Source organism: Oncorhynchus mykiss, chromosome 22 (assembly GCF_057628025.1).
Source record: "Oncorhynchus mykiss isolate SJ-2025 chromosome 22, ASM5762802v1, whole genome shotgun sequence".
Taxonomy (NCBI): domain Eukaryota; kingdom Metazoa; phylum Chordata; class Actinopteri; order Salmoniformes; family Salmonidae; genus Oncorhynchus; species Oncorhynchus mykiss.
This window is the reverse complement of record NC_143043.1, coordinates 19,278,686-19,304,887: the sequence shown is the minus strand read 5'-3', so window position 1 is coordinate 19,304,887 and position 26,202 is coordinate 19,278,686. Positions and strand designations below refer to the sequence as shown.

Sequence of the window (26,202 nt, the reverse complement as noted above, 5' to 3'; positions counted from 1 at the left end):
TTTAACATATCAGATAGACAGGTGTTTAACATATCAGATAGACAGGTGTTTAACATATCAGATAGACAGGTGTTTAACATATCAGATAGACAGGTGTTTAACGTATCAGACAGGTGTTTAACATATCAGATAGATAGGTGTTTAACATATCAGATAGACAGGTGTTTAACATATCAGATAGACAGGTGTTTAACGTATCAGACAGGTGTTTAACATATCAGATAGACAGGTGTTTAACGTATCAGATAGACAGGTGTTTAACATATCAGATAGACAGGTGTTTAACGTATCAGACAGGTGTTTAACATATCAGATAGACAGGTGTTTAACGTATCAGACAGGTGTTTAACATATCAGATAGACAGGTGTTTACCGTATGAGACAGGTGTTTAACATATCAGATAGACAGGTGTTTAACATATCAGATAGACAGGTGTTTAACGTATCAGACAGGTGTTTAACATATCAGATAGACAGGTGTTTAACGTATCAGACAGGTGTTTAACGTATCAGATGGACAGGTGTTTAACATATCAGATAGACAGGTGTTTAACGTATCAGACAGGTGTTTAACGTATCAGATAGACAGGTGTTTAACATATCAGATAGACAGGTGTTTAACGTATAAGATAGACAGGTGTTTAACGTATCAGACAGGTGTTTAACATATCAGATAGACAGGTGTTTAACGTATCAGACAGGTGTTTAACGTATCAGATGGACAGGTGTTTAACATATCAGATAGACAGGTGTTTAACATATCAGACAGGTGTTTAACGTATCAGATAGACAGGTGTTTAACATATCAGATAGACAGGTGTTTAACGTATCAGATAGACAGGTGTTTAACGAATCAGACAGGTGTTTAACATATCAGATGGATAGGTGTTTAACATATCAGATAGACAGGTGTTTAACATATCAGATAGACAGGTGTTTAACGTATCAGATAGACAAGTGTTTAACATATCAGATAGACAGGTGTTTAACATATCAGACAGGTGTTTAACATATCAGACAGGTGTTTAATGTATCAGACAGGTGTTTAACATATCAGATAGACAGGTGTTTAACATATCAGATAGACAGGTGTTTAACGTATCAGACAGGTGTTTAACATATCAGATAGACAGGTGTTTAACGTATCAGACAGGTGTTTAACGTATCAGACAGGTGTTTAACATATCAGATAGACAGGTGTTTAACATATCAGATAGACAGGTGTTTAACATATCAGATAGACAGGTGTTTAACGTATCAGATAGACAGGTGTTTAACATATCAGACAGGTGTTTAACATATCAGATAGACAGGTGTTTAACGTATCAGATAGACAGGTGTTTAACGTATCAGACAGGTGTTTAACATATCACATGGATAGGTGTTTAACATATCAGATAGACAGGTGTTTAACATATCAGATAGACAGGTGTTTAACGTATCAGATAGACAAGTGTTTAACATATCAGATAGACAGGTGTTTAACATATCAGATAGACAGGTGTTTAACATATCAGACAGGTGTTTAACATATCAGATAGGTGTTTAATGTATCAGACAGGTGTTTAACATATCAGATAGACAGGTGTTTAACGTATCAGACAGGTGTTTAACATATCAGATAGACAGGTGTTTAACGTATCAGACAGGTGTTTAACATATCAGACAGGTGTTTAACATATCAGATAGACAGGTGTTTAACATATCAGATAGACAGGTGTTTAACGTATCAGACAGGTGTTTAACATATCAGATAGACAGGTGTTTAACGTATCAGACAGGTGTTTAACGTATCAGACAGGTGTTTAACATATCAGATAGACAGGTGTTTAACATATCAGATTGACAGGTGTTTAACATATCAGATAGACAGGTGTTTAACATATCAGATAGACAGGTGTTTAACGTATCAGATAGACAGGTGTTTAACATATCAGACAGGTGTTTAACATATCAGATAGACAGGTGTTTAACATATCAGATAGACAGGTGTTTAACATATCAGATAGACAGGTGTTTAACATATCAGATAGACAGGTGTTTAACATATCAGATAGACAGGTGTTTAACATATCAGACAGGTGTTTAACATATCAGATAGACAGGTGTTTAACATATCAGATAGACAGGTGTTTAACATATCAGATAGACAGGTGTTTAACATATCAGATAGACAAGTGTTTAACATATCAGATAGACAGGTGTTTAACATATCAGATAGACAGGTGTTTAACGTATCAGACAGGTGTTTAACATATCAGACAGGTGTTTAACGTATCAGATAGACAGGTGTTTAACGTATCAGACAGGTGTTTAACATATCAGACAGGTGTTTAACATATCAGATAGACAGGTGTTTAACATATCAGACAGGTGTTTAACGTATCAGATAGACAGGTGTTTAACGTATCAGACAGGTGTTTAACGTATCAGACAGGTGTTTTACATATCAGATAGACAGGTGTTTAACATATCAGATAGACAGGTGTTTAACATATCAGATAGACAGGTGTTTAACATATCAGATAGACAGGTGTTTAACGTATCAGATAGACAGGTGTTTAACATATCAGACAGGTGTTTAACGTATCAGATAGACAGGTGTTTAACATATCAGATAGACAGGTGTTTAACATATAAGATAGACAGGTGTTTAACATATCAGATAGACAGGTGTTTAACATATCAGATAGACAGGTGTTTAACATATCAGATAGACAGGTGTTTAACGTATCAGACAGGTGTTTAACATATCAGATAGATAGGTGTTTAACATATCAGACAGGTGTTTACCATATCAGATAGACAGGTGTTTAACATATCAGATAGACAGGTGTTTAACATATCAGATAGACAGGTGTTTAACATATCAGACAGGTGTTTAACATATCAGACAGGTGTTTAACATATCAGATAGACAGGTGTTTAACATATCAGATAGACAGGTGTTTAACATATCAGATAGACAGGTGTTTAACATATCAGATAGACAGGTGTTTAACATATCAGATAGACAGGTGTTTAACATATCAGATAGACAGGTGTTTAACATATCAGATAGACAGGTGTTTAACATATCAGATAGACAGGTGTTTAACATATCAGACAGGTGTTTAACATATCAGATAGATAGGTGTTTAACATATCAGATAGGCTTTTAACATATCAGATAGACAGGTGTTTAACATATCAGATGGATAGGTGTTTAACATATCAGATAGACAGGTGTTTAACATATCAGATAGACAGGTGTTTAACATATCAGATAGGTGTTTAACATATCAGATAGACAGGTGTTTAACATATCAGATAGACAGGTGTTTAACATATCAGACAGGTGTTTAACATATCAGATAGACAGGTGTTTAACATATCAGATAGACAGGTGTTTAACGTATCAGATAGACAGGTGTTTAACATATCAGACAGGTGTTTAACATATCAGATAGACAGGTGTTCAACATATCAGATGGATAGGTGTTTAACATATCAGATAGACAGGTGTTTAACATATCAGATAGACAGGTGTTTAACGTATCAGACAGGTGTTTAACATATCAGATAGACAGGTGTTTAACGTATCAGACAGGTGTTTAACGTATCAGACAGGTGTTTAACATATCAGATAGACAGGTGTTTAACATATCAGATTGACAGGTGTTTAACATATCAGATAGACAGGTGTTTAACATATCAGATAGACAGGTGTTTAACGTATCAGATAGACAGGTGTTTAACATATCAGACAGGTGTTTAACATATCAGATAGACAGGTGTTTAACATATCAGATAGACAGGTGTTTAACATATCAGATAGACAGGTGTTTAACATATCAGATAGACAGGTGTTTAACATATCAGATAGACAGGTGTTTAACATATCAGACAGGTGTTTAACATATCAGATAGACAGGTGTTTAACATATCAGATAGACAGGTGTTTAACATATCAGATAGACAGGTGTTTAACATATCAGATAGACAAGTGTTTAACATATCAGATAGACAGGTGTTTAACATATCAGATAGACAGGTGTTTAACGTATCAGACAGGTGTTTAACATATCAGACAGGTGTTTAACGTATCAGATAGACAGGTGTTTAACGTATCAGACAGGTGTTTAACATATCAGACAGGTGTTTAACATATCAGATAGACAGGTGTTTAACATATCAGACAGGTGTTTAACGTATCAGATAGACAGGTGTTTAACGTATCAGACAGGTGTTTAACGTATCAGACAGGTGTTTTACATATCAGATAGACAGGTGTTTAACATATCAGATAGACAGGTGTTTAGCATATCAGATAGACATGTGTTTAACATATCAGATAGACAGGTGTTTAACATATCAGATAGACAGGTGTTTAACATATCAGACAGGTGTTTAACGTATCAGATAGACAGGTGTTTAACATATCAGATAGACAGGTGTTTAACATATAAGATAGACAGGTGTTTAACATATCAGATAGACAGGTGTTTAACATATCAGATAGACAGGTGTTTAACATATCAGATAGACAGGTGTTTAACGTATCAGACAGGTGTTTAACATATCAGATAGATAGGTGTTTAACATATCAGACAGGTGTTTACCATATCAGATAGACAGGTGTTTAACATATCAGATAGACAGGTGTTTAACATATCAGATAGACAGGTGTTTAACATATCAGATAGACAGGTGTTTAACATATCAGATAGACAGGTGTTTAACATATCAGACAGGTGTTTAACATATCAGATAGATAGGTGTTTAACATATCAGATAGGCTTTTAACATATCAGATAGACAGGTGTTTAACATATCAGATGGATAGGTGTTTAACATATCAGATAGACAGGTGTTTAACATATCAGATAGACAGGTGTTTAACATATCAGATAGGTGTTTAACATATCAGATAGACAGGTGTTTAACATATCAGATAGACAGGTGTTTAACATATCAGACAGGTGTTTAACATATCAGATAGACAGGTGTTTAACATATCAGATAGACAGGTGTTTAACGTATCAGATAGACAGGTGTTTAACATATCAGACAGGTGTTTAACATATCAGATAGACAGGTGTTTAACATATCAGATAGACAGGTGTTTAACATATCAGATAGACAGGTGTTTAACATATCAGACAGGTGTTTAACATATCAGACAGGTGTTTAACATATCAGATAGACAGGTGTTTAACATATCAGATAGACAGGTGTTTAACATATCAGATAGACAGGTGTTTAACATATCAGATAGACAGGTGTTTAACATATCAGATAGACAGGTGTTTAACATATCAGATAGACAGGTGTTTAACATATCAGATAGACAGGTGTTTAACATATCAGACAGGTGTTTAACATATCAGATAGACAGGTGTTTAACATATCAGATAGACAGGTGTTTAACATATCAGATAGACAGGTGTTTAACATATCAGATAGACAGGTGTTTAACATATCAGACAGGTGTTTAACATATCAGATAGATAGGTGTTTAACATATCAGATAGGCTTTTAACATATCAGATAGACAGGTGTTTAACATATCAGATGGATAGGTGTTTAACATATCAGATAGACAGGTGTTTAACATATCAGATAGACAGGTGTTTAACATATCAGATAGGTGTTTAACATATCAGATAGACAGGTGTTTAACATATCAGATAGACAGGTGTTTAACATATCAGACAGGTGTTTAACATATCAGATAGACAGGTGTTTAACATATCAGATAGACAGGTGTTTAACGTATCAGATAGACAGGTGTTTAACATATCAGACAGGTGTTTAACATATCAGATAGACAGGTGTTCAACATATCAGATGGATAGGTGTTTAACATATCAGATAGACAGGTGTTTAACATATCAGATAGACAGGTGTTTAACATATCAGACAGGTGTTTAACATATCAGATAGACAGGTGTTTAACATATCAGATAGACAGGTGTTTAACGTATCAGATAGACAGGTGTTTAACGTATCAGATAGACAGGTGTTTAACATATCAGATAGACAGGTGTTTAACATATCAGATAGACAGGTGTTTAACATATCAGATAGACAGGTGTTTAACATATCAGATAGACAGGTGTTTAACGTATCAGATAGACAGGTGTTTAACGTATCAGATAGACAGGTGTTTAACGTATCAGATAGACAGGTGTTTAACATATCAGATAGACAGGTGTTTAACATATCAGATAGACAGGTGTTTAACATATCAGATAGACAGGTGTTTAACATATCAGATGGACAGGTGTTTAACGTATCAGATGGACAGGTGTTTAACGTATCAGATAGACAGGTGTTTAACATATCAGACAGGTGTTTAACGTATCAGATAGACAGGTGTTTAACGTATCAGACAGGTGTTTAACGTATCAGACAGGTGTTTAACATATCAGATAGACAGGTGTTTAACATATCAGATAGACAGGTGTTTAACCTATCAGATAGACAGGTGTTTAAGGTATCAGATAGGTGTTTAACATATCAGATAGACAGGTGTTTAACGTATCAGACAGGTGTTTAACATATCAGATAGACAGGTGTTTAACATATCAGATAGACAGGTGTTTAACATATCAGATAGACAGGTGTTTAATATATCAGATAGACAGGTGTTTAACATATCAGATAGACAGGTGTTTAACATATCAGATAGACAGGTGTTTAACATATCAGACAGGTGTTTAACATATCAGATCACCACATCATATGATGTAACAGTTTGATGCCGACTGCACAGTTGATGGTGTGGCGCGCAACCATAGGTTGATACAATGCATCTGCAGTGTAGTCGGTATGGAACGCAACCAACCAGTACAGTAGGCTATGTACATGTGCTATACAAGCACATATCAAATAAATGGTCACCCAACACTATACACTGAGTGTACAAAACATTAGGAACATTTTATTATATTAAGTTGCACCCCTTTTGCCTAAATTCTTCAGGGCTTGGACTCGACAAGGTGTCAAAAGCGTTCCACAGGGATGCTGGCCCAATTTGACTCCAATGCTTCCCACAGTTGTGTCAAGTTGGCTGGATATCCTTTTGTCTTGCCCATTCATCCTCTGAATGGCACACATACACAATTCATGTCTCAATTGTCTCAAGGTTTAAAAATAATTTAAAAACGTGTCTCCTCCCCTTCAACTACACCGATTGAAGTGGATTAAACAAGTGACATCAATAAGGGATCATAGCTTCCACCTGGATTCAGATGGTCAGTCTATGTTATGAATGGGCCACTGATGGGGGTGGGGTCCACAAAAAAACAAAGTCATCATGAGGGGCCCCACTGGTTCATGGGTCTGCCTACCCACATCCACCACCCACCTTGCTGAGCGAAACCTTTTAGCGCCCCCCCCCCCCCCCCTTGTGACGGAATATACAAATATACATTTTAAAGTTAATTTCTTGCAATTCTGCTCATTTTGCCATGGGGCGTAGAGAAAATCTTGCTATTTTAAAGCACGTTTGCTGCAATTCTACACATTTTTCCATGGGGCGGAGAGATTTAGTAATTTTATAACTAACTTACTCCAATTTTACTCATTTTGCCATGGGGTGGAGAGAAAAATGTGTAGTTTGGAGGCAAATGTTTGAAGTTTTTAACATGATAACTGATGATCGATGGGCCCCACCACGGTCAGATAGCTGGTCACTAGAGTAACTTACCAATCTAAAATAAATTAGCTGACATGGGCTAATTGATGGACAGCTGATGCATAACCAAATTTCGAAATTGCACCGTGTGTATTCTATTATTCTTACTCTCAACAGTAAGTTGAGACCCCCGAATGAGTTGGGTGAAATTGGGGGTCCGCATGTGGCTGGTGGGCCGCCAGTTGCCCATCCCTGGTCTATGTCATGGAAAGAGCCGTCCTAATATTTTGTACACTCAGTGTATTAAAAAAAAGGGAAGAGATGAGATGGAAAATAGGTTTCAGATGAAGTAGAACCACAAGATCTATGTTTACGTTTAGTAATTTAACTGCTGATTATATGCCCAGACTGCTACCCTTCATCCCAATTCTTCTTCTTCTTTTTTTTTTTTAAATCACCACTTTTCAGGGAAAGCAGGTTTTTATGGGCTAGCTATGTGGAAATAATAAGGAGTTAGTGTTCCAGCAAGGCAGAGGCAGAGGCAGCAGCAGAGTTTCCAGCCTGAGAGATTGGGGAGAGGGGCTGAGAGATGGGGGAGAGGGGCTGTTTGGAGAGGTACTCTGGAGGGGCTGATCTTCTCAGGGGGAAAAAAACAAGTGGTATTAACCCAGGGTCTGTGGGGCACTAATGCTATGTCCTATAGGAAAGGCGCATGGTAGTCTGTGGCAGCACAACTCAAGCTGAACAAATATAGCATCAGCAAAGTACAAAAGTACACTGTGTACTCTAGGTCTCCTGCCCTAGAGGAAGGCATCTGCTGTACAAATACATTACGTAAGACACTGTATATCAAAAATGCAATGAATGTCTCTTTATTTCCGTTTTGTCTCTCTCTCTCTCCCTATTGCGTTCCAGTTTAATTTAAAGGTGTAGCTAGTTAATTTACTGTTAAAAAGTCAAATAGAACAAAATGTCTGTGGCGGTAAGGATGAGGAAGCCAGAATGGCTTTATAAAGAAGCCTTGCCATAATCTCAATCGTAAATTCATAACAGAAATTATAAAGTACATAATTAATACTTGCTCCTTCCTTCCTTCCTTCCTTCCTTCCTTCCTTCCTTCCTTCCTTCCTTCCTTCCTTCCTTCCTTCCTTCCTTCCTTCCTTCCCTCCCTCCCTCCCAGGGAAGTATGCAATGAGGGACCTGGTGAATCGTCTCCCTGGGGGGAACACCACCCTGCTCTCTGACGAGACGGTGGCGGCCATCTGCTGCACCCTGCACGAGGTCACCAGCAAGAACATGGAGAACGCCAAGGCACTGGCCGACACGGGCGGCATCGAGAAGCTGGTCAACATCACCAAGGGCAGGGGAGAGAGGTGAGAGAGAGGCTTCGGCTGCTGCTCAGACAGAGGCTGCTCAGACAGAGGCTGCGTCGCAAATGGCACCCTATTCCCGTTCTAGTGCACTACTTTTCAGTCTACTGCTACTCCTTTAGTTGTTTACTATATAAGGGACAGGGGTGCCATTCGGGATGCACACAGAGAGCACGAGGAAGGACAACTTGTGCTTCCACACAGACGCTTGCTCTAGGCTCATGTGCTGAGGTTACACCCCGGAATGGAGTGAGAGCAATTTCAAACAGTTGAGAGTAGACTCATATTATTTAACCACAGAAACATGCCATGCCATGCATTTGCCGTATATCCCTAAGAGGCCTCAGTTCTAACTTCTCAGTGGTAATGTGTGGTGACATGCATCTCTCTGTCCTCAAAGGTACTCTATGAAGGTGGTGAAAGCTGCCGCTCAGGTCCTCAACACACTGTGGCAGTACAAAGACCTGAGAACTATCTATAAGAAGGTAAGGGAAGGACCAGTGTTGGGATGAGGAGGCTAAATGCAGCAGGGCTACGTCCCAATTATCTCTCCTTCCTGCCAAAGTGTGCACTTGTTCACTTCCCTTCATTGATAGGAAATGGCTGGTGTATGAGATATGGCGGAAACTCCCACAAGCCCGTGTCCCGCCACCACTCCAAGGCTTTTAGATTTGTGGGAAGTAGTGAACAAGTGTACACTTCAGGATAAAGGAGATATTATTGGGGAGCAGCCCAGGTTTTTGTGGCTCAAACTAACCCCTGTCTCCTTTCTCTGCTGGCCTTTAGGACGGATGGAGCCAAAACCACTTCATCACACCGGTATCCACTCTAGAGCGCGACAGGTTCAAGTCTCAGCCCACCCTCCCCACCAGCACCATACAGATGTCACCGGTCAACCAGTCAGGTCAGCCTAGCAACATAAACAATAATTCACCTAGGTTACATCCCAAATGGCACCCTATTCCCCATTTAATTTTTTAAGGGCCTAAAAGGGTAAACATTTTTGTTTTTGCCCTAGCACTACACACACACCTCAAAGGTTTGATGATTAGTGGAATCAGGTGTGTACTGCTAGGTTAAAAACTAAAATGTGGACCCCTTTGGGTCCCCCAGGACCAGGATTAAGAAACACTGTCTTAGTACACTATTTTTCACCAGGGCCCACAGGGTTCTGGTCAACATGAATGCACCAGATAGGAAATGTGGAGCCATTTGGGACGTTGCCCTAGATAAGGACACAAAGACGGTTCAATTCAACGTTTCATCCTTCTCACCTCCGTGTTCTGTTGTCCACAGCTGGTAGTGCCACCTCTTCTCCTGCAATACTGGGAATCAAAGAACACCGTTCTGATTATCAGAGGGCACCTTCAACTATGCAATTTTATAATAACCAAGGGGACAACAATGTACATAAATATAAATATACAGGTAAGCGATGTGCGTACAGAATTCTCATGACCTCAGAATTATTACTGTGCATAAAACACAGTCTATCATGTGAGACTTTGGAATGTGATTGAGAATGTGTCAGCCATGTACACCAGACTGTGATTAAAGTACCCCCTAGGGTCATTTTTACCTCTATGTAGGCTGTAATCTAGTTTATCTCACCTCACCACTCCCAGGAATCACATTCCATGCCCCCTCTCCTCTAGCTCTCCCCTAGCTCTCCCCCAGCTCCACCACGACCACCCTATCTCCCTCTTTCTTATCTCTCTTATTGGGAGCTGGAGGCTCTTGGACGATCGGCTAAGTTCAAAAGAGCACTTGAGCCTTTTTGTTGCGTTTAAGTGAGTCTGCTGATCAATAGAGTTGCTGGTCCACCCGCATTGTGAGCTGCTTGGCTGTGCAGCCACTACAAAGCGGCCATTGTCAGTTGCCCTGAGGAACAGTAGGGCTACTTCCCAAATGGCACCCTGTTCCCTATGTAGTGCACTACTTTTTGACCAGAGCCCTGGTCAAAAGTAGTGCACTGCATAGGGAATAGGGTGCCTTTTGGGACGTAGGCTAGGTATGCAGGGCACCCAGACTCGCCGCTGCCAGACGGACAATCCTCAATGGGGCGCTGAGTAAACAGAGCTGCAGCCTCATCCACATTAACCCCGCCTACCCCTCCTGTCTACCCAGCCACACTCCCTGGGCCAGCCATGAAAACCCAGAATGCTGGGAACAAAGAGTGGAAAATTACTTTCAGGATTCCTCTGGCTTGAAAATGGGCCAAGGAAAATACCATCCCACAGGCTTTGCAAACAATAAGACACTGGTGCCCAACCATTTGACTGTAGGTTATTAGTCTGTTCTGTCCAGCGTAGCTGTATCTGACTGTTATACAGAGATCATGCCTAAGGGAATGTGTGGAATGGGATATTTGACACACTGTACGCTAACAAGTCAAGTTCATGGCGAAGCTGAAGTTATACCATTATGTTGTGCATTTCTCTGCCAGGGACTGGAAAGCCACCGCCATATTATATCGGCTCTTACCCCTCGCCTACAAGAGAGGACCCCAGAAGAACACAGGTAAATACAATACAGGCTCTAAATCAGTCCCTCCTGGTCGGACATCCATCTCCATCTGGGAGACATCCATCAGATCAGCCATTGTTTGAGTTAGAGGGGATGTGACTGCTGTGAGAGGGAAGGGCTTGGTCGTCTCAGGCACCTAGATAGCACCCAGGGAGAGGGAAGCTCAGTTCCCTCCCTCCACTCCCTCTCAGACTGGACAATCAGGATATTACACCCAACCCTGTATAGCCATGCAGCTTGAGTTTCGAAACACATAGGGGCCGTTTCCCGGACACAGATTAAGCCTAGTCCTCGACTAAAAAGCTTTTTTTAAAATTGAGATTCTCTATTGATCTTGGTTTTTAGGACTAGGTTTAATCTGTGTCTGGGAAAGCGCCAAAAGAGTGTGAGTCAATTTCAACCCAAAATGACCCATAAATCAAACAAACATTGGACTTCAAAGTAGATATGTTCCCGCTTTTCACATAAACAGACCTGATTTAGCGTTGCTCCTCTCGTCTCCACAGCAGCAGGTGTACTACACCGAGGAGCCGAGCAGGCGGAACTACGACACCTACAGAATGTACCTGCAGTCTCCGCACGGCTACGAGGAACCCTATGTGGAGGAAGTAGTCACCTTCCCCACCACGGCAGACTACAGCTCTCAGTCGCACGGCCACGGACTCAAATCCACCACGAACTACGTGGACTTTTACTCCACCACCCGGAGGCCTTCCTACAGGGCGGAGCAGTACCCAGGCTCACCAGACTCCTGGGTATAGGGACTCCATCTTTGGAACCCATCTGATGAACTCGTCCATGAACTTTTATTCGTGTTTGTTTAGAAAAAAAGTGAATTTGAATGTGGGGGTGGAAGCGATGGCAGATGGAGAAACAGAACGTTAGCCAAAGAAAGAAGGAAATCAAGGAATGTGGTTGTTGTTTTAAACGAAGAGAGGGAATCATGCAGTGGTGTGTTTGGGGAATGGTCGGCATTGGACATCATTGTGAGCGGCGTTCTGCTCGGTCTAGATGTTAGTTTTTCTTTTGGAAACCCGTTGCTGTGGTAGCATGGTGAAGGTGTGGAATATGTGATGGAAGGTTTGTGGTAAAGAGTCAGATGGGGAATGTGTATGTGTATGTCTGTAGGCTAAAATGGATCATGAACTCATATCTGTAAAAAAAATAAAAAAATAAATAATCTAAAAATGTTAGTTTGTACAGAGGGATCACATTGTATTTGTTCTTAATGTTGAGATTGTGTATGCCATGGAGTGTTGTACATTTTCGTCATTTAATTGTAAATACAGAAAAAAATGCCACATGGTTGACGCTCATCAGCACTGGTAAAGACTTGTGCCATGTCAAATCTATATTATAGATCTATAAATGCAGTATATGAAGAAGGAAAGAGAGGTGGGAAAAGATTACATCATAACACAAACTTGCAAAGTTAATAAAAGTTGACTTTTGTTTTTTTTCAATGAATTGTGGAATTGCAGACATTTTTGTGACTTTGCAGATATTCTCTTTATTTTTCCATTTTCTGTGCTGGACCTTTCATGGGATTGTTCACTGCCATTTTCTTTGCACACCAACCAACAGAAATAAATGTGAACGTTTGGTCCATGAAGAGCTCTACAACTCCTCCCTTCTGTTGCTCATCCTCTCGTCTTTGCATGCATAACGTAGAAAAAGAAGGCAACGGTTGCATCCCAAGTGCCACTCTATTCCCATACATAGTGCCACTCTACTCCCTACATAGTGCACTTCTTTTGACCACGGTCCCCAAATGGCACCCTATTCCCTATATAGTGCAATACTTTTGACCAGAGACCTATGGGCCCCTTTTGACCAGAACCATATGGGCCCTGGTCAAAAGTAGTGCACTATATAGGGAGTAGGGTGCCATTTGGGAAACAACCAACATGATAAAGAATTATCAGACACTCAGCATTTTCTTTGTCTTATTTCAGGACTAGACAATAGACCTTTTCAGATAAACACTTTAAAAGTTGTTAGAAGTGACAAAAAAGACTGACAATGCAGGCACTGCTTTTTGCCAGGATATCAAGTTGTTTTAAACAATGTATTACATAAATAGCAAGCATGTTCCACTAAGATAAATGTGAGATAAGTTCTGTTCAAAAACAATCTGTTGCCCCTCCCTGTACTCTAGGTCATTCATAATGTACAGATCTTTAAAAAGTCAGATAGCAATGTATATGCTCTACCCAACCTGATGGTGAATTACCATATTGCTTACTTCTATCCTGCTTTATTCAGATCGGCAAACACAGAGGGGAGTGGCTGAAGGTTGTTTTTGAGCGAGGCAATAGTGTTGTATAAACGACAGGATTGGTAGGTAGGAAATATGATTAGATCATAAACATCCTCAATGCGCACCACAGACACAAATGTGCCAATCGATCTATTAAATAAAACAATGTAACTGTTTGAGGCTGCTCACGCCATATGTCTGGTCCACTCGTGTGGAATAAATGAGTCTGCTGCAGTCCCATATGCTGATGCTTGCTTCCTGCATCAGCTACGTCATTCGCCTTTCAGCAGTATAAAAGCAACGGAGTTGGTATTGTTCTAGTTTGTGTTCTGTTATTGTTGTTCAGAAGTCAAGAATGGTTCAGCTATCTAAATCTGAAATGAGAGAGAGTCTTGAATTGAAGGCTGGCCATCCTCCAGCAGGTATATTGTCGATTAATTCACACTAATTCGTAATTGTCACTGAACTGCGTATTTTCTTTGTAAAACAATGTGTTCGATGTAATGGGTTATTTTGAGGAATTAAGTGGGGTCCACATTCAGTGTATTTACCATATAGGTCTACTCTTCCTGTTGAATAGATGTTTGTTTTCGTCTTGTGCGAACATTGTTACAGTTCTGCTACAGTGTTGATACGCACGCTCAAATCTCAAGTGCGTAGGTGGTAAACTAATAAAATATGGAAACTCATAACGATTGCATGCAGTAGTAGGCCTAAATGCTCTCATCCTTGCTACTTGTAATTATATTTATCGTCACAATGCGGTATGGAACTTGAATCAGTGTATAGCATAGCCTGTTGTTCAACCGTGTTACATTCTGTGCTCGAGGGACAGGATGGCCAGCACTGAGGTTCATGTAGTTAAGTGAATATTTCCCAATGTAGGTTGTTGCTTGTACATATGTTTTTGAGTCATAATCACAGTCAAACTGTTTATTAAAATGCTAATTAACGGCATTATTGCGATGCCGCCGTACTTCATGAAGGCTTAATGTCTATTGGCAGTGTTTGGAACGCTACCAGTGCTCTGAAAATAGTTTTCCAAGGTACCAGGTCCTTCACACTGGAAGAAATTAATTTACACTGAAGCTACCCTTAAAGATGCACTTTGCAGAAGTCATTCCGCCATTTCCTGGTTGCTAAAATTCTAATAGTTCGCCTAATTTTAAGTTTGTGACAAAACAAGTATAGTGTAGAGAATCAGTGTACCATCTAAACCGCTGTGAAATATATGATCCATATACCCCAAATATTGTATTTTTAGGTGTTTGAAGCTGTCGTACAAAAGTAGAAACTTAAACGGAAAGCATAGAAATATAACTTATCTCCCGCTTATAGACTAGGTGTCATTGAGAATGATATCTATGACTTAATTATATTGTGTTAGGTCGCCACAAAAGTTACATTGTATGTGGGAAAAAGTAGTTCACTACATCCAAACTACAAAAAATGGAAAATCTGACATGTCAGTTTACAAATTGCAAGAACAGATCACTCGAGTCAGATTTAAGAGAATGTGTAATTTAGTGTCTTTAACACAGAATGAGGTACAGTGTTTCAAGTAAGAATTAGGCAGGTCTGATGCTGAAAGGGAATTATTGCCTAATAAAGTGTAGTTTCAGTAGTTGGCTTCATGACAAAAGTAATTAACTATTAAAAATGTTACCAATGCTGAACTAAAATATAAACGCAACAATTTCAACAATATTACTTAGTAAAAGTTCATAAGGAAATCAGTCAAATTAAATAAATGCATTAGGCCCTAATCTATGGATTTTTACATGACTGGGCAGGGGCCCACCTACTTGAGAGCCAGGCCCAGCCAATCAGAATTAGTTTTTCCCCACAAAAAGGCTTTATTACAGGCAGAAATACTGTTCCGTTTCATCAACTGTCTGGGTGGCTGGTCTCAGGCGATCCCGCAGGTGAAGAAGCTGGATGTGGAGGTCCTGGGTTGGCGTGTTTACACAGGGTCTGTAGTTGAGGCCGGTTGGACGTACTGCCAAATTCTCTAACATTACGGAGGTAGCTTTAAATTCTAGCAACATCTCTGGTGGACATTACTGCAGTCAGCATGCAAATTGCGCGCTCCCTCGACTTGAGACATCTGTGGCATTCTGGTGTGACAAAACAAAACATTTTTGTGGCCTTTGTCCCCAGCACAAGGTGCATCTGTGTAATGCTATTCAATCAGCTTCTTGATATGCCACACCTGTCAGGTGGATGGATTATTTTGGCAAAGGAGACATGTTTTCTGGGCCATTTTAGTTCAGCTAATTAAACAAGGGACCTGCACTTTACATGTTGCCTTTATATTTTTGTTCAATGTAGATTTGAGTTAGTTCAACTACCACCAAGCTACTGCAAAATGTAATAACATTATTAGTTGAATATATGTACAGTACCTTCAAAGTATTCACACCCCTTGACTTTTTCCACTTTTTTGTTACAGCCTGATTTTAAAATTGATTAAGTTAGTTTTTGTCACTGGCCTACACCTAATACCCCTTAAATTCAAAGTGGAATTATGTTTTCAGTCTTTAATTTAAAAAAAAAATGTAAGCTGAAATGTTTGCATCAAGTATTCAACCCCTTTGTTATGGCAAGCCTAAATAAGTTCAGGGGTAAGAATGTGCTTAAGTTGGATGGACTCCCTCTGTGTGCAATAATGGTGTTTAACATGATTTTTGAATGATCTCATCTCTGTAGCCCACACATACAATTATCTCTTAGGTACCTCAGTCGAGCAGTGAACAAAGGCCAGGGATGTTTTCCAATGCCTCGCAAAGGAGGGCAATCATTGGTAGATGGGTTAAGAAAAAGACTCATCCCTTTGATCATGGTGAAGTTATTAATTCAACTTTGGATGGTGTATCAATACACCCAGTCACTACAAAGATACAGGCTTCCTTCCTAACTCGGCTGCTGAAGAAGCAGGAAACCACTCCGGGATTTCACGATGAGGGCAATGTTGACTTTGACACAATTACGGAGTGTAATGGCTGTGGTAGGCGACAACTGAGAATGGAACAACATTGTAGTTACTCTAACCTAATTCACAGAGTGAAAAGGAACCTTACAGAATGAAAGTATTCCCAAATATACATCCTGTTTCCAATTAAGCAAAACTGCAAAAAATGTGAAATTAATTTTGGCATGAATACAATGCATTATGTTTGGGGCATATCCAACGACATCACTGAGTACCAGTCTTTGTATTTTAACTCTTGATCCTACTTGAGACACAGACGTCTCATCTAGACACCTGGAAATGCAAATGTTTTCAGTGACCAGTTTTTCTTGCGCTTTTCGATGAAACACACGCTCTGTTATAGTCACAGCTGTGATTTAACCAGTTTTAGAAACTTCAGTGTTTTCTATCCACACATACTAATCATATGCATATACTATATTCCTGGCATGAGTAGCGGGACGCTGAAATGTTGCGCGATTTTTAACAGAATGTTTGAAAAAGGAGGGGGTAGACTGAAGAGGTTTAAGCATGGTGTCTGCATCATGTTATGGGTATGCTTGTCATCGGTAAGGATTATTTTTTAAAATGTAAGGATAAAAATGAACTGAATAGAGCTAAGCACAGGCATAGTCCTGGTGGGGGTGGGAAACCTGGTACAGTCTGCTTTTCAACAGACACTGGGAGACAAGGCCACCTTTCAGCAGGACAATAACTTAAAACGCACAGCCAAATATACACTGAAGTTGCTTACAAAATTACTTGAATGATCCTGAGTAGCCTAGTTACAGTTTTGACTTAAATGAATGGCAAGACTTAAATGGCTGTCTAGCAATGATCAACAACCAACTTGATCGAGCTTTAACTTTTTTTTAAAGAATGTGCAATATTGTACAATCCAGGTGTGCAAAGCTTAGACTTACCCAGAAACTCAGTTGTAATTGCTGCCAAAGGTGATTCAAAAAATGTATTGACTCTGGTGTGAGTACTTACGTACATTTAGAAAACATGTTTTCACTTTGTCTCTTGGTAGGGCAGGGGTGAATCAATTTTGAATTCCTTCTGTAACACAATGTGGAATAAGTCAAGTGGTATGAATACTTTCTGAAGGCACTGTAGTTCACTGCCTGTTGACTAGACTTATGGTGTGACATGATGTCCCAGAAAACAAGTTCTGGGGCCATATCAAGAGTAGGAGCGCTTTTCCCTACTCTGAGATGTGCTTAATACACATGGACCCTGAAAGGGACTCTCAAATGAAATGATTTCTCTGATCAGAGCTGCACATTGTTTGTCTATAAGCACTTGTTGCTTTGACAGGATGTGGGTAAAGTATATTTGTTTTGATTAACCCTGCCTCTTGCAAGCAGCTGAGGAAAATAAGATGACAATGCTTAACTGTATTCTCACTGCCAGTGCCACCTCTTGATCAGTCTACCAACGTCAGCACTGATATTCTCACAATCTACTTCTATATTGAAGTAGACCAACTGGTATTACAACATGCACAGTTGTTTAGTCTTACATTAACTCTGACTAGTTTTAACTCCTTTCTGAACAGGTGAGAAGGATGTTGCATTGAATGCTGGATTGGCAAAGAATGAGAATGTTAACTATTTATTTCAAACTGTTCCACTCTGGCTCCACAGTGAAGGCTGGGGGGAAACGAGTGGCCAAGAAGAGCTATGAGGAGAGTCATGCCACCCACCATGTGAACCCAGAGAGGGAACACAAGGTTCCCAAACCCAGGTACAGTTCAGGTAGTCCCTACCTGTTTAATTCCATTAGGTACTTAATGAATACCACCCAATACTCCATCTACAGGGTCTCGCTGATTGACGGAGCTTGGATGATGTATTTCATTTATTTTTTTTACATTTAAGAGAACATCAGGAAAACCTTTAACTGCAATGTTGAGTTTCTTTAAACATTTCATACTGTTCTAGATCTGCAGCCACCTCCAGCCGAATGCAGCTAGTGAGTGTCTTGATGTCAGGGACACTTGACAAGGTAAGGATATCTGACTTAAAATAATGTCTGCATTCGTGTCCCACAAGGGTTGGCCAAGAAACAGGTTTAGCTGTAAACTACAATCATTTGGCTTCATTTGTAATGATCATGCAAGTCAACATTTACTCATAGCCTACCTACTACAGACTGGCATAGTAAAATAGTTTTCTTCCAGATTGCTTGGTCAGCCATGATTTTGAGAAAATTATTTCTTAATTGTTTCAGTTGGGACATGACTTCCCAGAGACCCCAGTAAGTGTGAAACACAGCAGACTCAGACCTGCTTTGGAGAAGGCACACTCGCCAGCTTTCAAGTCTACCTTCTGCATCCAGCAACCGAAAAAGTTCTGAAGTAACACTTGTTGAAGTTGCCTGAAGGAAACATGTGATGTCAACTGTGAAAGACTAGCAGGAAGGTTTAGTTACATGCATGAGAGGACCAACATGAGAAGTCAGAAAATATTTGAATGTTTAGTGCTCTAGAATCCATTCATCTACTTTGAATTGGTTGCACTTTGTAACTGCTTTTAGGTGAGAAAGTGGGGCTTTGTCGATATGGGTGGTGTTCTGCTTACTACAAACCAGCATTTACTGTGCCTTTTTTTTATTAATGAGTGTATGCAAGTGAACTAAAACGCACGTGGTGGGGATTTTGGAATTGGTATGTTGCATAAGAGGGTATAAGATGGATGTCTGACTGTTTCATCCGTGTCTGTTTTTCATAGTGAAAAGCTTAGCATTTGTTTACGGCTTGAATAAAAAAAAAAGTTGCATGGCGTTAGAAACATGTCCTTTTTGTTTTATGGTTAACAAGGTTACCATTTATAATCCGTTCATTGAATAGTTCGGTTGAAAGTGTTTATCATGCTGCAAATTTTGTCGTGACCACAGGGTGGTGACAAGTACATTATCAGCTTGAAGGACATGTTTTTTTTCTTCTTCTTTGTGTCACACTTGTATGTCGTGTTCAAGACAACTGGGACAACTCTGAAATCTTTGACTTCAGTGAGTTTAAGTCAACTGGCAACTCTGGTGGGTGGGGGGGGGGGGGATTCCAAGTTAGAAACTGCTCATCCCTACCTGAAGATCAGATGTCATGACTACACTATTGCCAAAGGTCTTTGGGTGTATTTTCCCTGTTGAGGTATTTTCTGTCTCGCTGGCCTACTATTGACAGGAGCCGTTCTTCCACATGAGCTTGAACACTAGCCTACATTTCCATAATCTACATACTTTAGTCATGTTATTACAGCATACAATACCATGGTTTCTGAGAGTGAAACTTACTCTGGCATGTCTCAGGGAAGCTTTGCCTCACTTTGTCTCCACAGAAACTGACCCACAGCAGACTGTCTTTGAATGGAAGTGCTTCTTTGGAAGAAGTTCTCGGCATGTGTAGACCTCTCTTATAGTGCACTCACAAAATATCTGAGGCTGAACCCAGCAAAGCACTGAAGACTTCCAGTTCCACCATAGAGTATCTAGGGGCTCTTATCTGATACTAAGTAGTGCTCCACTCTTATTGGGTAGTTGGCTGTTTTATGATAGAAACAGGCAGCAAGTCTCTATGAAATTGCTCAAATTATATCCTAAGCGTTTGTATGTCTACACCGTTTAATAATTTTCTTCCTGGCAGTCATACTGTACATGTATTTTTTTATTTAACTAGGCATTGCAGAGTATAGGCACATTGAGTAAATGGAAGTTGATGCATACAGCTGTGTGTGTATATAGTGGAAATATTTGAGGAATGCAGAGAAGTTATGGGTTGGTGTGAGAGGTCTTACTGACCATGTGTAAGATTATGATCTGGAATGTGTGTGGAGGGGGGGGGACTACTGTAGGAGCCAAAACCGACTCAAAACATTTCATTTGGGCTCCACTTTCCAGTCTCCTCGCGGCTTATATTTAATCTTTTGTCTATCTTTGTGGCAAAGAAGTCAGCTGTCAGTGACAGTGAAGGGCTTTTATGGCACACAGGGAAACGATATGCTATGTTAGCCTTAGGCATTTTGTAAGATGGAGGTAGGCAGTTGAATAACCTTGGAAACAAATGCTTTTACAACAGCTGGCAGCCTTTGCCAGCTTCCATTCTAGCAGATGGTGAGGTTGGACAGATTTGGAATATGAGAAGGTACTGGCTTTGTTCCCTCCTTCAGCTGCGTTGAGGCTCTTTGATCCGCTGGGATTTGGCTGGTTACCTGTGCATGCATAATGAGGAGACTGGAGGACAGAAATAAGCAATGCACACACACATACCCTGCCCCAAAGTCCTGTGCATCTGGCTGTGTTACAGGAATGAACCAAAGCATGAAGTGATTCATTAATATGACAAAATGGCATGTTTGTGTAGACTTAAGTAAATGTTTTGATACTCAATATACAGTAAATGTAAATCGATGCATTATTAATTATAGCAATTAGACTGCGCATTTGCTTTGCTGTATACTAAATTAATATGCCACTGAGTTATCTATAATCCATTACGACGTCCTTTTCATTTTGTTTATGCATAGCACAGCACTTTTATGACATAAATCCTGTTACACTATCTAATTGTGGTGAATAACCTTTGTCAAGGAAATGTCAAACCTGAGGTCATTGTTTCAATTCCCAATACAATTTCATGACTGCAACTGGTTTCAATCGAAAAAATACTTGTATTTAACCCATAAGAGTCTAAAAAGCCCTGTCTAAAGGAGGGGGGGTCTAACAATTATTTTTTTCCTCATCAATCTACACACAATACCCCATAACTGATGAAATCAAGATTTAAATATTTGGCTTGAATGCCAAGTGTCACGTCTGGAGGAAACCTGGCACCATTCCAATGGCGAAGCATGGTGGTGGCAGCCATCATGCTGTGGGGATGTTTTTCAGCGGCAGGGACTGGGAGTCTAGTCAGGATCGAGGAAAAGATGAACGGAGCAAAGTACAGAGAGATCCTTGATGAAAACCTGCTCCAGATCGTTCAGGACCTCAGACTGGGGAAAAAAATTCACCTTCCAAGAGGACAATGACGCTAAGTCCTGAGTAAAGGGTCTGAATACTTATGTAAATGTGATATTTCAGTTTAATACATTTGCAAACATTTCTAAACACCTGTTTTTGCTTTGTCATCATGGGGTATTGTGTGTAGAAAAACGATTTAATCCATTTTAGAATACGGCTGTAACGTAACAAAATGTGGAAAAAGGGAAGGGGTCTGAATATTTTCTGAATGCACTGCATACTTTCCTTCAGACGAGACTTGCTAGGCCTGTGGGCATCCAAGAGCAAAACAAACGACATGTACATGTACGTGAGAGTCTCACCTTTCCATATTAGTGTGTAGCTCAAACCGTTCGGATGCTACAGATAATTTTGTGAGAAGACCGATTTGCGGGATGTCTCATGGTCTGACAAACACCGCTCTAGCTCTGTCACCTTTCACCACAGTTGCAGAAGTGCATGTGGTGGATTGAGACATATCCAATGCAAAACAACGTCTCTAACTGACAGATTTTTATGGGAATTTGTATTCTTATGTTAATTTGATTTCCGTGGGGCGGGGAGATCAACCTTCAGGGAAGCTATATATTTTTTTTTCAAGAGCTACAAAAGTTTCTATCTGTGATTCTCCTCACACACTTTTTACCCAAACCTTTTGTACCTTCTGTGTATGTAATTCTGAGGCCTCATAGTCACTTGTGGAGGGATGGAGTGGTTGATGGTATGCTGAGTTGCAGATGGACAGGGCACATTTCCCTGCCAATGACTGCCCATTCCCAGCCATCTGACAGGGTCGATTGCCCCTCTAACGTCTGCTGTACTGCTGAATAAACACTTGAGTCCAACAATAACCTTGCCTCACAGTGGGGAGGAGTAGTAAGAGGGACTCTGTTGCTTTCTTAATAATCATATTCTGTTATTTTAATAAAACACATTTATTCTGCGCAAGAAAATAGTTATAGGCATTGTAAAAAACTATTTGTTTAACAATTTTTTTTTTAACCAATTAGATCTGAAAAAAAACAATGATGTGAAAAGATCGAATGTGATTGGTCAAAAAAACAATTAGTGGAAAAAATATCAGATTTGGGCCACCTGTCTAACCGCAACCAATGTGGCCTAGCCCTTCTGTGGTTGTTGTATTCGTCTGTTTTTGTATATCCACTTGATTTTAGAGGGCACAACATGTTGGATCATTGGTCATCGGTCAGTTGTACAGGTGACCAGGAAGTAGGAATGCACAGATATTGAGAGCGGGAAATTGCATCTACCTGTATGGAATTCTTCCTATATTTATTATTATTTTTTATCTTTGCTGCCAGTGGCGATTTAAGGATGAAAATCTTGGTGGGGCAAACAACAACAAAAGAATGGGGATGCATGCCAGCAAAGTGACTACACAACACAACACAATACTAAACAATACAGGAATTACACAATAACGGTGACAAACTGTGCCCACAAACTGTTAGGGCCTACATAAAGCTCTCCCAATAGCAGAACTTTCTTTTCAGCACCATGGAGTGAATCCTTACCACTGCTACACCTGGCTATCAGCGGGAGCCTTGTCTGGCAGCGAAACAGTTCATTCAGACTCATTTACTCCCTTTAAAAAACATAGCTGATATGGCTGACTTGCTTAAACAAATGTGGTTTCTACTGACAATTGAGATGTATAAACTATGGCATAAGGGGATGACGAGCAGATAAGAGGCAATCCGTAATTTCGATTCATACATTAATGAACGAGCTAAGATGGACATAGTCAATTTAACTATTTGTATTCCAAGTCAGAAGCGTAGGATAAATAAAAGGGGCATACAAGCAGACAATGAAAGCTCTTACAATATTCAATGATTACATATCTCTAAAACAGGCTATAGGCACCACCAAGTGTGCCAAGTCAGAACATTAAACTTAGTTATGAGGGGAAAGGGACCAAATTATTAGGTTGAGGCACATGGGCTACTAACAGCTTACTACACAACATACACTTAGTATTACTTTCTTAGCTACAGCACAGTATACATATCTACGTGGCATATTACATAATTTATGCAACAGCATACAATACATTTTTGGACTCACCTTGTTGTGCTGTGCTCACTTGAACAGGAAGGTGGTGCGCCGGTCCTTGTGGGCAAATTTTGTCATCAAACTTTATAATCTAAATCTGTCATTCTCTGGATTTATGGTGCTTTCAAGACAACTGGGAACAAGGTTGAATCACGTCGGAGCTCTAGAAAGAGGCCCGAGTTGGATGACTGTACAAAAAGTATTTTTCCAGTCAGAGCTAGTTTTTTTCAGAGTTTGCAGTTGTCCTAAACTCACTGAAGTCTGAGATTTCCCAGTTCCGAGTTTCCAGTTGTTTTGAACGCAGCAGAAATCATGCTAGATTGACAGCATGGCCAATGCCCATGGTGTTGAATGTTTATCCTTTTAAGCTTGGTAAAGAGACCCGTACACTCAGACTTGGACCAAACACCCACTCCACTGAATAGCAGGCTAGTGATTGCTTTGCTTTGTTGTGTAATGTCCAATGGAATGTCCAATGGCCGATGAGCACCGATACGTTTTATCTGTGTGACGCAGCGGGCTAAGGCACTGCATCTCAGTGCTAGAGGTGTCACTGCAGACCCTGGTTCAATTCCAGGCTGTATCACAACCAGCCGTGATTGGCAGTCCCATAGGGTGGCGCACAATTGGCCCAGCATTGTTAGGGTTTGGCCGGGGTAGGTTGTGATTGTAAATAAGAATTTGTTCTTAACTGACTAGTCTAGTTAAATTAAATACAAATATTACATCTATAATTTCTCTTCTTTGAAAAGAATTTGGCAGTAGATTGTTCACATGATTCATGAAGATGACTGCTTTCTAGCTTGCTAGCTAAGATTTTGAAAGTATGATGTCGACGTGATCAATCCAGTCAAGGCTACAGTAGATAAACTCAGCAAAAAAAAAACGTCCCTTTTTCAGGACACTGTCTTTCAAAGATAATTTGTAAAAATCCAAATAATTTAACAGATCTTCATTGTAAAGGGTTTAAACGCTGTTTACCATGCTTGTTCAATGAACCATAAACAATTAATGAAAATGCACCTGTGGAACAGTCGTTAAGACACTATCATCTTACAGAAGGTAGGCAATTAAGGTCACAGTTGTGAAAACTTAGGACACTGTAGAGGCCTTTCTACTGACTCTGAAAAACACCAAAAGAAAGATGTACAGGGTCCCAGCTCATCTGTGTGAACGTACCTTAGGCATGCTGCAAGGAGGCATCAGGACTGCAGACGTGGCTAGGGCAATAAATTGCAATGTCCGTGCTGTGAGATGCCTAAGACAGCGCTACAGAGAGACAGGACGGACAGCTGATCGTTCTCGCAGTGGCAGACCAAACGTAACAACTACACAGGAACGGGACATCCGAACATCACACCTGCGGGACAGGTACAGGATGGCAACAACAACTGCCCAAGTTACACCAGGAACGCACAATCCCTCCATCAGTGTTCAGACTGTCCGCAATAGGCTGAGAGAGGCTGGACTGAGGGCTTGTAGGCCTGTTGTAAGGCAGGTCCTCACCAGACATCACTGGCAACAACGTCGCCTATGGGCACAAACCCACCGTCGCTGGACCAATCAGGACTGGCAAAAAGTGCTCTTCAATGATGAGTCGCGGTTTTGTCTCACCGGGGGGGTGATGGTCGGATTTGCGTTTATTGTCAAAGGAATGAGCGTTACACCAAGGCCTGTACTCTGGTGAGGGATCAATTTGGAGGTGGAGGGTCCGTCATGATCTGGGGTGGTGTGTCACAGCATCATCGGACTGAGCTTGTTGTCATTGCAGGCAATCTCAACGCTGTGCGTTACAGGGAAGACATCCCCCTCCTTCGTGGTACCCTTTCAGCATGGCTCATACTGACATGACCCTCCAGCATGACAATGCCACCAGCCATACTGTTTGTTCTGTGTGTGATCGCCTGCAAGACAGGAATGTCAGTGTTCTGCCATGGCCAGGGAAGAGCCCGAATCTATATCCCATTGAGCACGTCTGGGACCTGTTGAATCGGAGGGTGAGGGCTAGGGCCATTCCCCCCAGAAATGTCTGGGAACTTGCAGGTACCTTGGTGGAAGAGTGGGGTAACATCTCACAGCAGGAACTGGCAAATCTAGTGCAGTCCATGAGGAGGAGATGCACTGCAGTACTTAATGCAGCTGGTGGCCACACCAGATACTGACTGTTACTTTTGATTTTGATCCCCCTTTGTTCAAGGGCATACTATCCCATTTCTGTTAGTCACATGTCTGTGGAACTTGTTCAGTTTATGTCTAAGTTGTTGAATCTTATGTTCGTACAAATATTTACACGTTAAGTTTGCTGAAAATGAAACGCAGTTGACAGTGAGAGGACGTTTCTTTTTTTCTGCTGAATTTATATTGTGGCCAATGACCT

At 40.4% G+C, this 26,202-nt stretch overlaps 2 protein-coding genes across 14 annotated transcripts in view; both read left to right on the top strand.

The window, feature by feature from the left end:
- Positions 1–13,129, top strand: part of pkp4 (plakophilin 4) — a 123,054-nt gene extending 109,925 nt beyond the window's left edge. For 8 of the 13 annotated variants that reach the window (XM_021579147.3, XM_036958884.2, XM_036958885.2 and 5 more), the window contains 6 exons: positions 8,802–8,994; positions 9,392–9,476; positions 9,778–9,895; positions 10,288–10,419; positions 11,438–11,511; positions 12,024–13,129. In XM_021579147.3, coding sequence (XP_021434822.1) covers positions 8,802–8,994; positions 9,392–9,476; positions 9,778–9,895; positions 10,288–10,419; positions 11,438–11,511; positions 12,024–12,278 — 857 coding nt within the window. In that variant the 3' untranslated portion in view covers positions 12,279–13,129. The remainder of the gene's footprint in view (positions 1–8,801; positions 8,995–9,391; positions 9,477–9,777; positions 9,896–10,287; positions 10,420–11,437; positions 11,512–12,023) is intronic. The other 5 variants (XM_036958883.2, XM_090215669.1, XM_090215668.1 and 2 more) reach the window with 1 other exon arrangement.
- Positions 13,130–13,816: 687 nt separating this feature from the next.
- Positions 13,817–21,394, top strand: LOC110501514 (death-associated protein-like 1 homolog). The gene is made up of 4 exons (XM_021579151.3): positions 13,817–14,199; positions 18,398–18,497; positions 18,695–18,758; positions 18,984–21,394. The coding sequence occupies exons 1-4, from the start codon at positions 14,133–14,135 to the stop codon at positions 19,107–19,109; spliced, it is 357 nt and encodes a 118-aa protein (XP_021434826.1). The 5' UTR covers positions 13,817–14,132; the 3' UTR covers positions 19,110–21,394.
- Positions 21,395–26,202: the final 4,808 nt, after the last annotated feature.

Bases quoted from the DNA above. Each gene is read 5' to 3' on its own strand.
- LOC110501514 (XM_021579151.3), top strand. From the start codon at position 14,133: ATGGTTCAGCTATCTAAATCTGAAATGAGAGAGAGTCTTGAATTGAAG. The intron at 14,200-18,397 runs GTATATTGTCGA...CTGGCTCCACAG, and splicing joins GGCTGGCCATCCTCCAGCAG to TGAAGGCTGGGGGGAAACGA. The intron at 18,759-18,983 runs GTAAGGATATCT...TAATTGTTTCAG, and splicing joins TGTCAGGGACACTTGACAAG to TTGGGACATGACTTCCCAGA.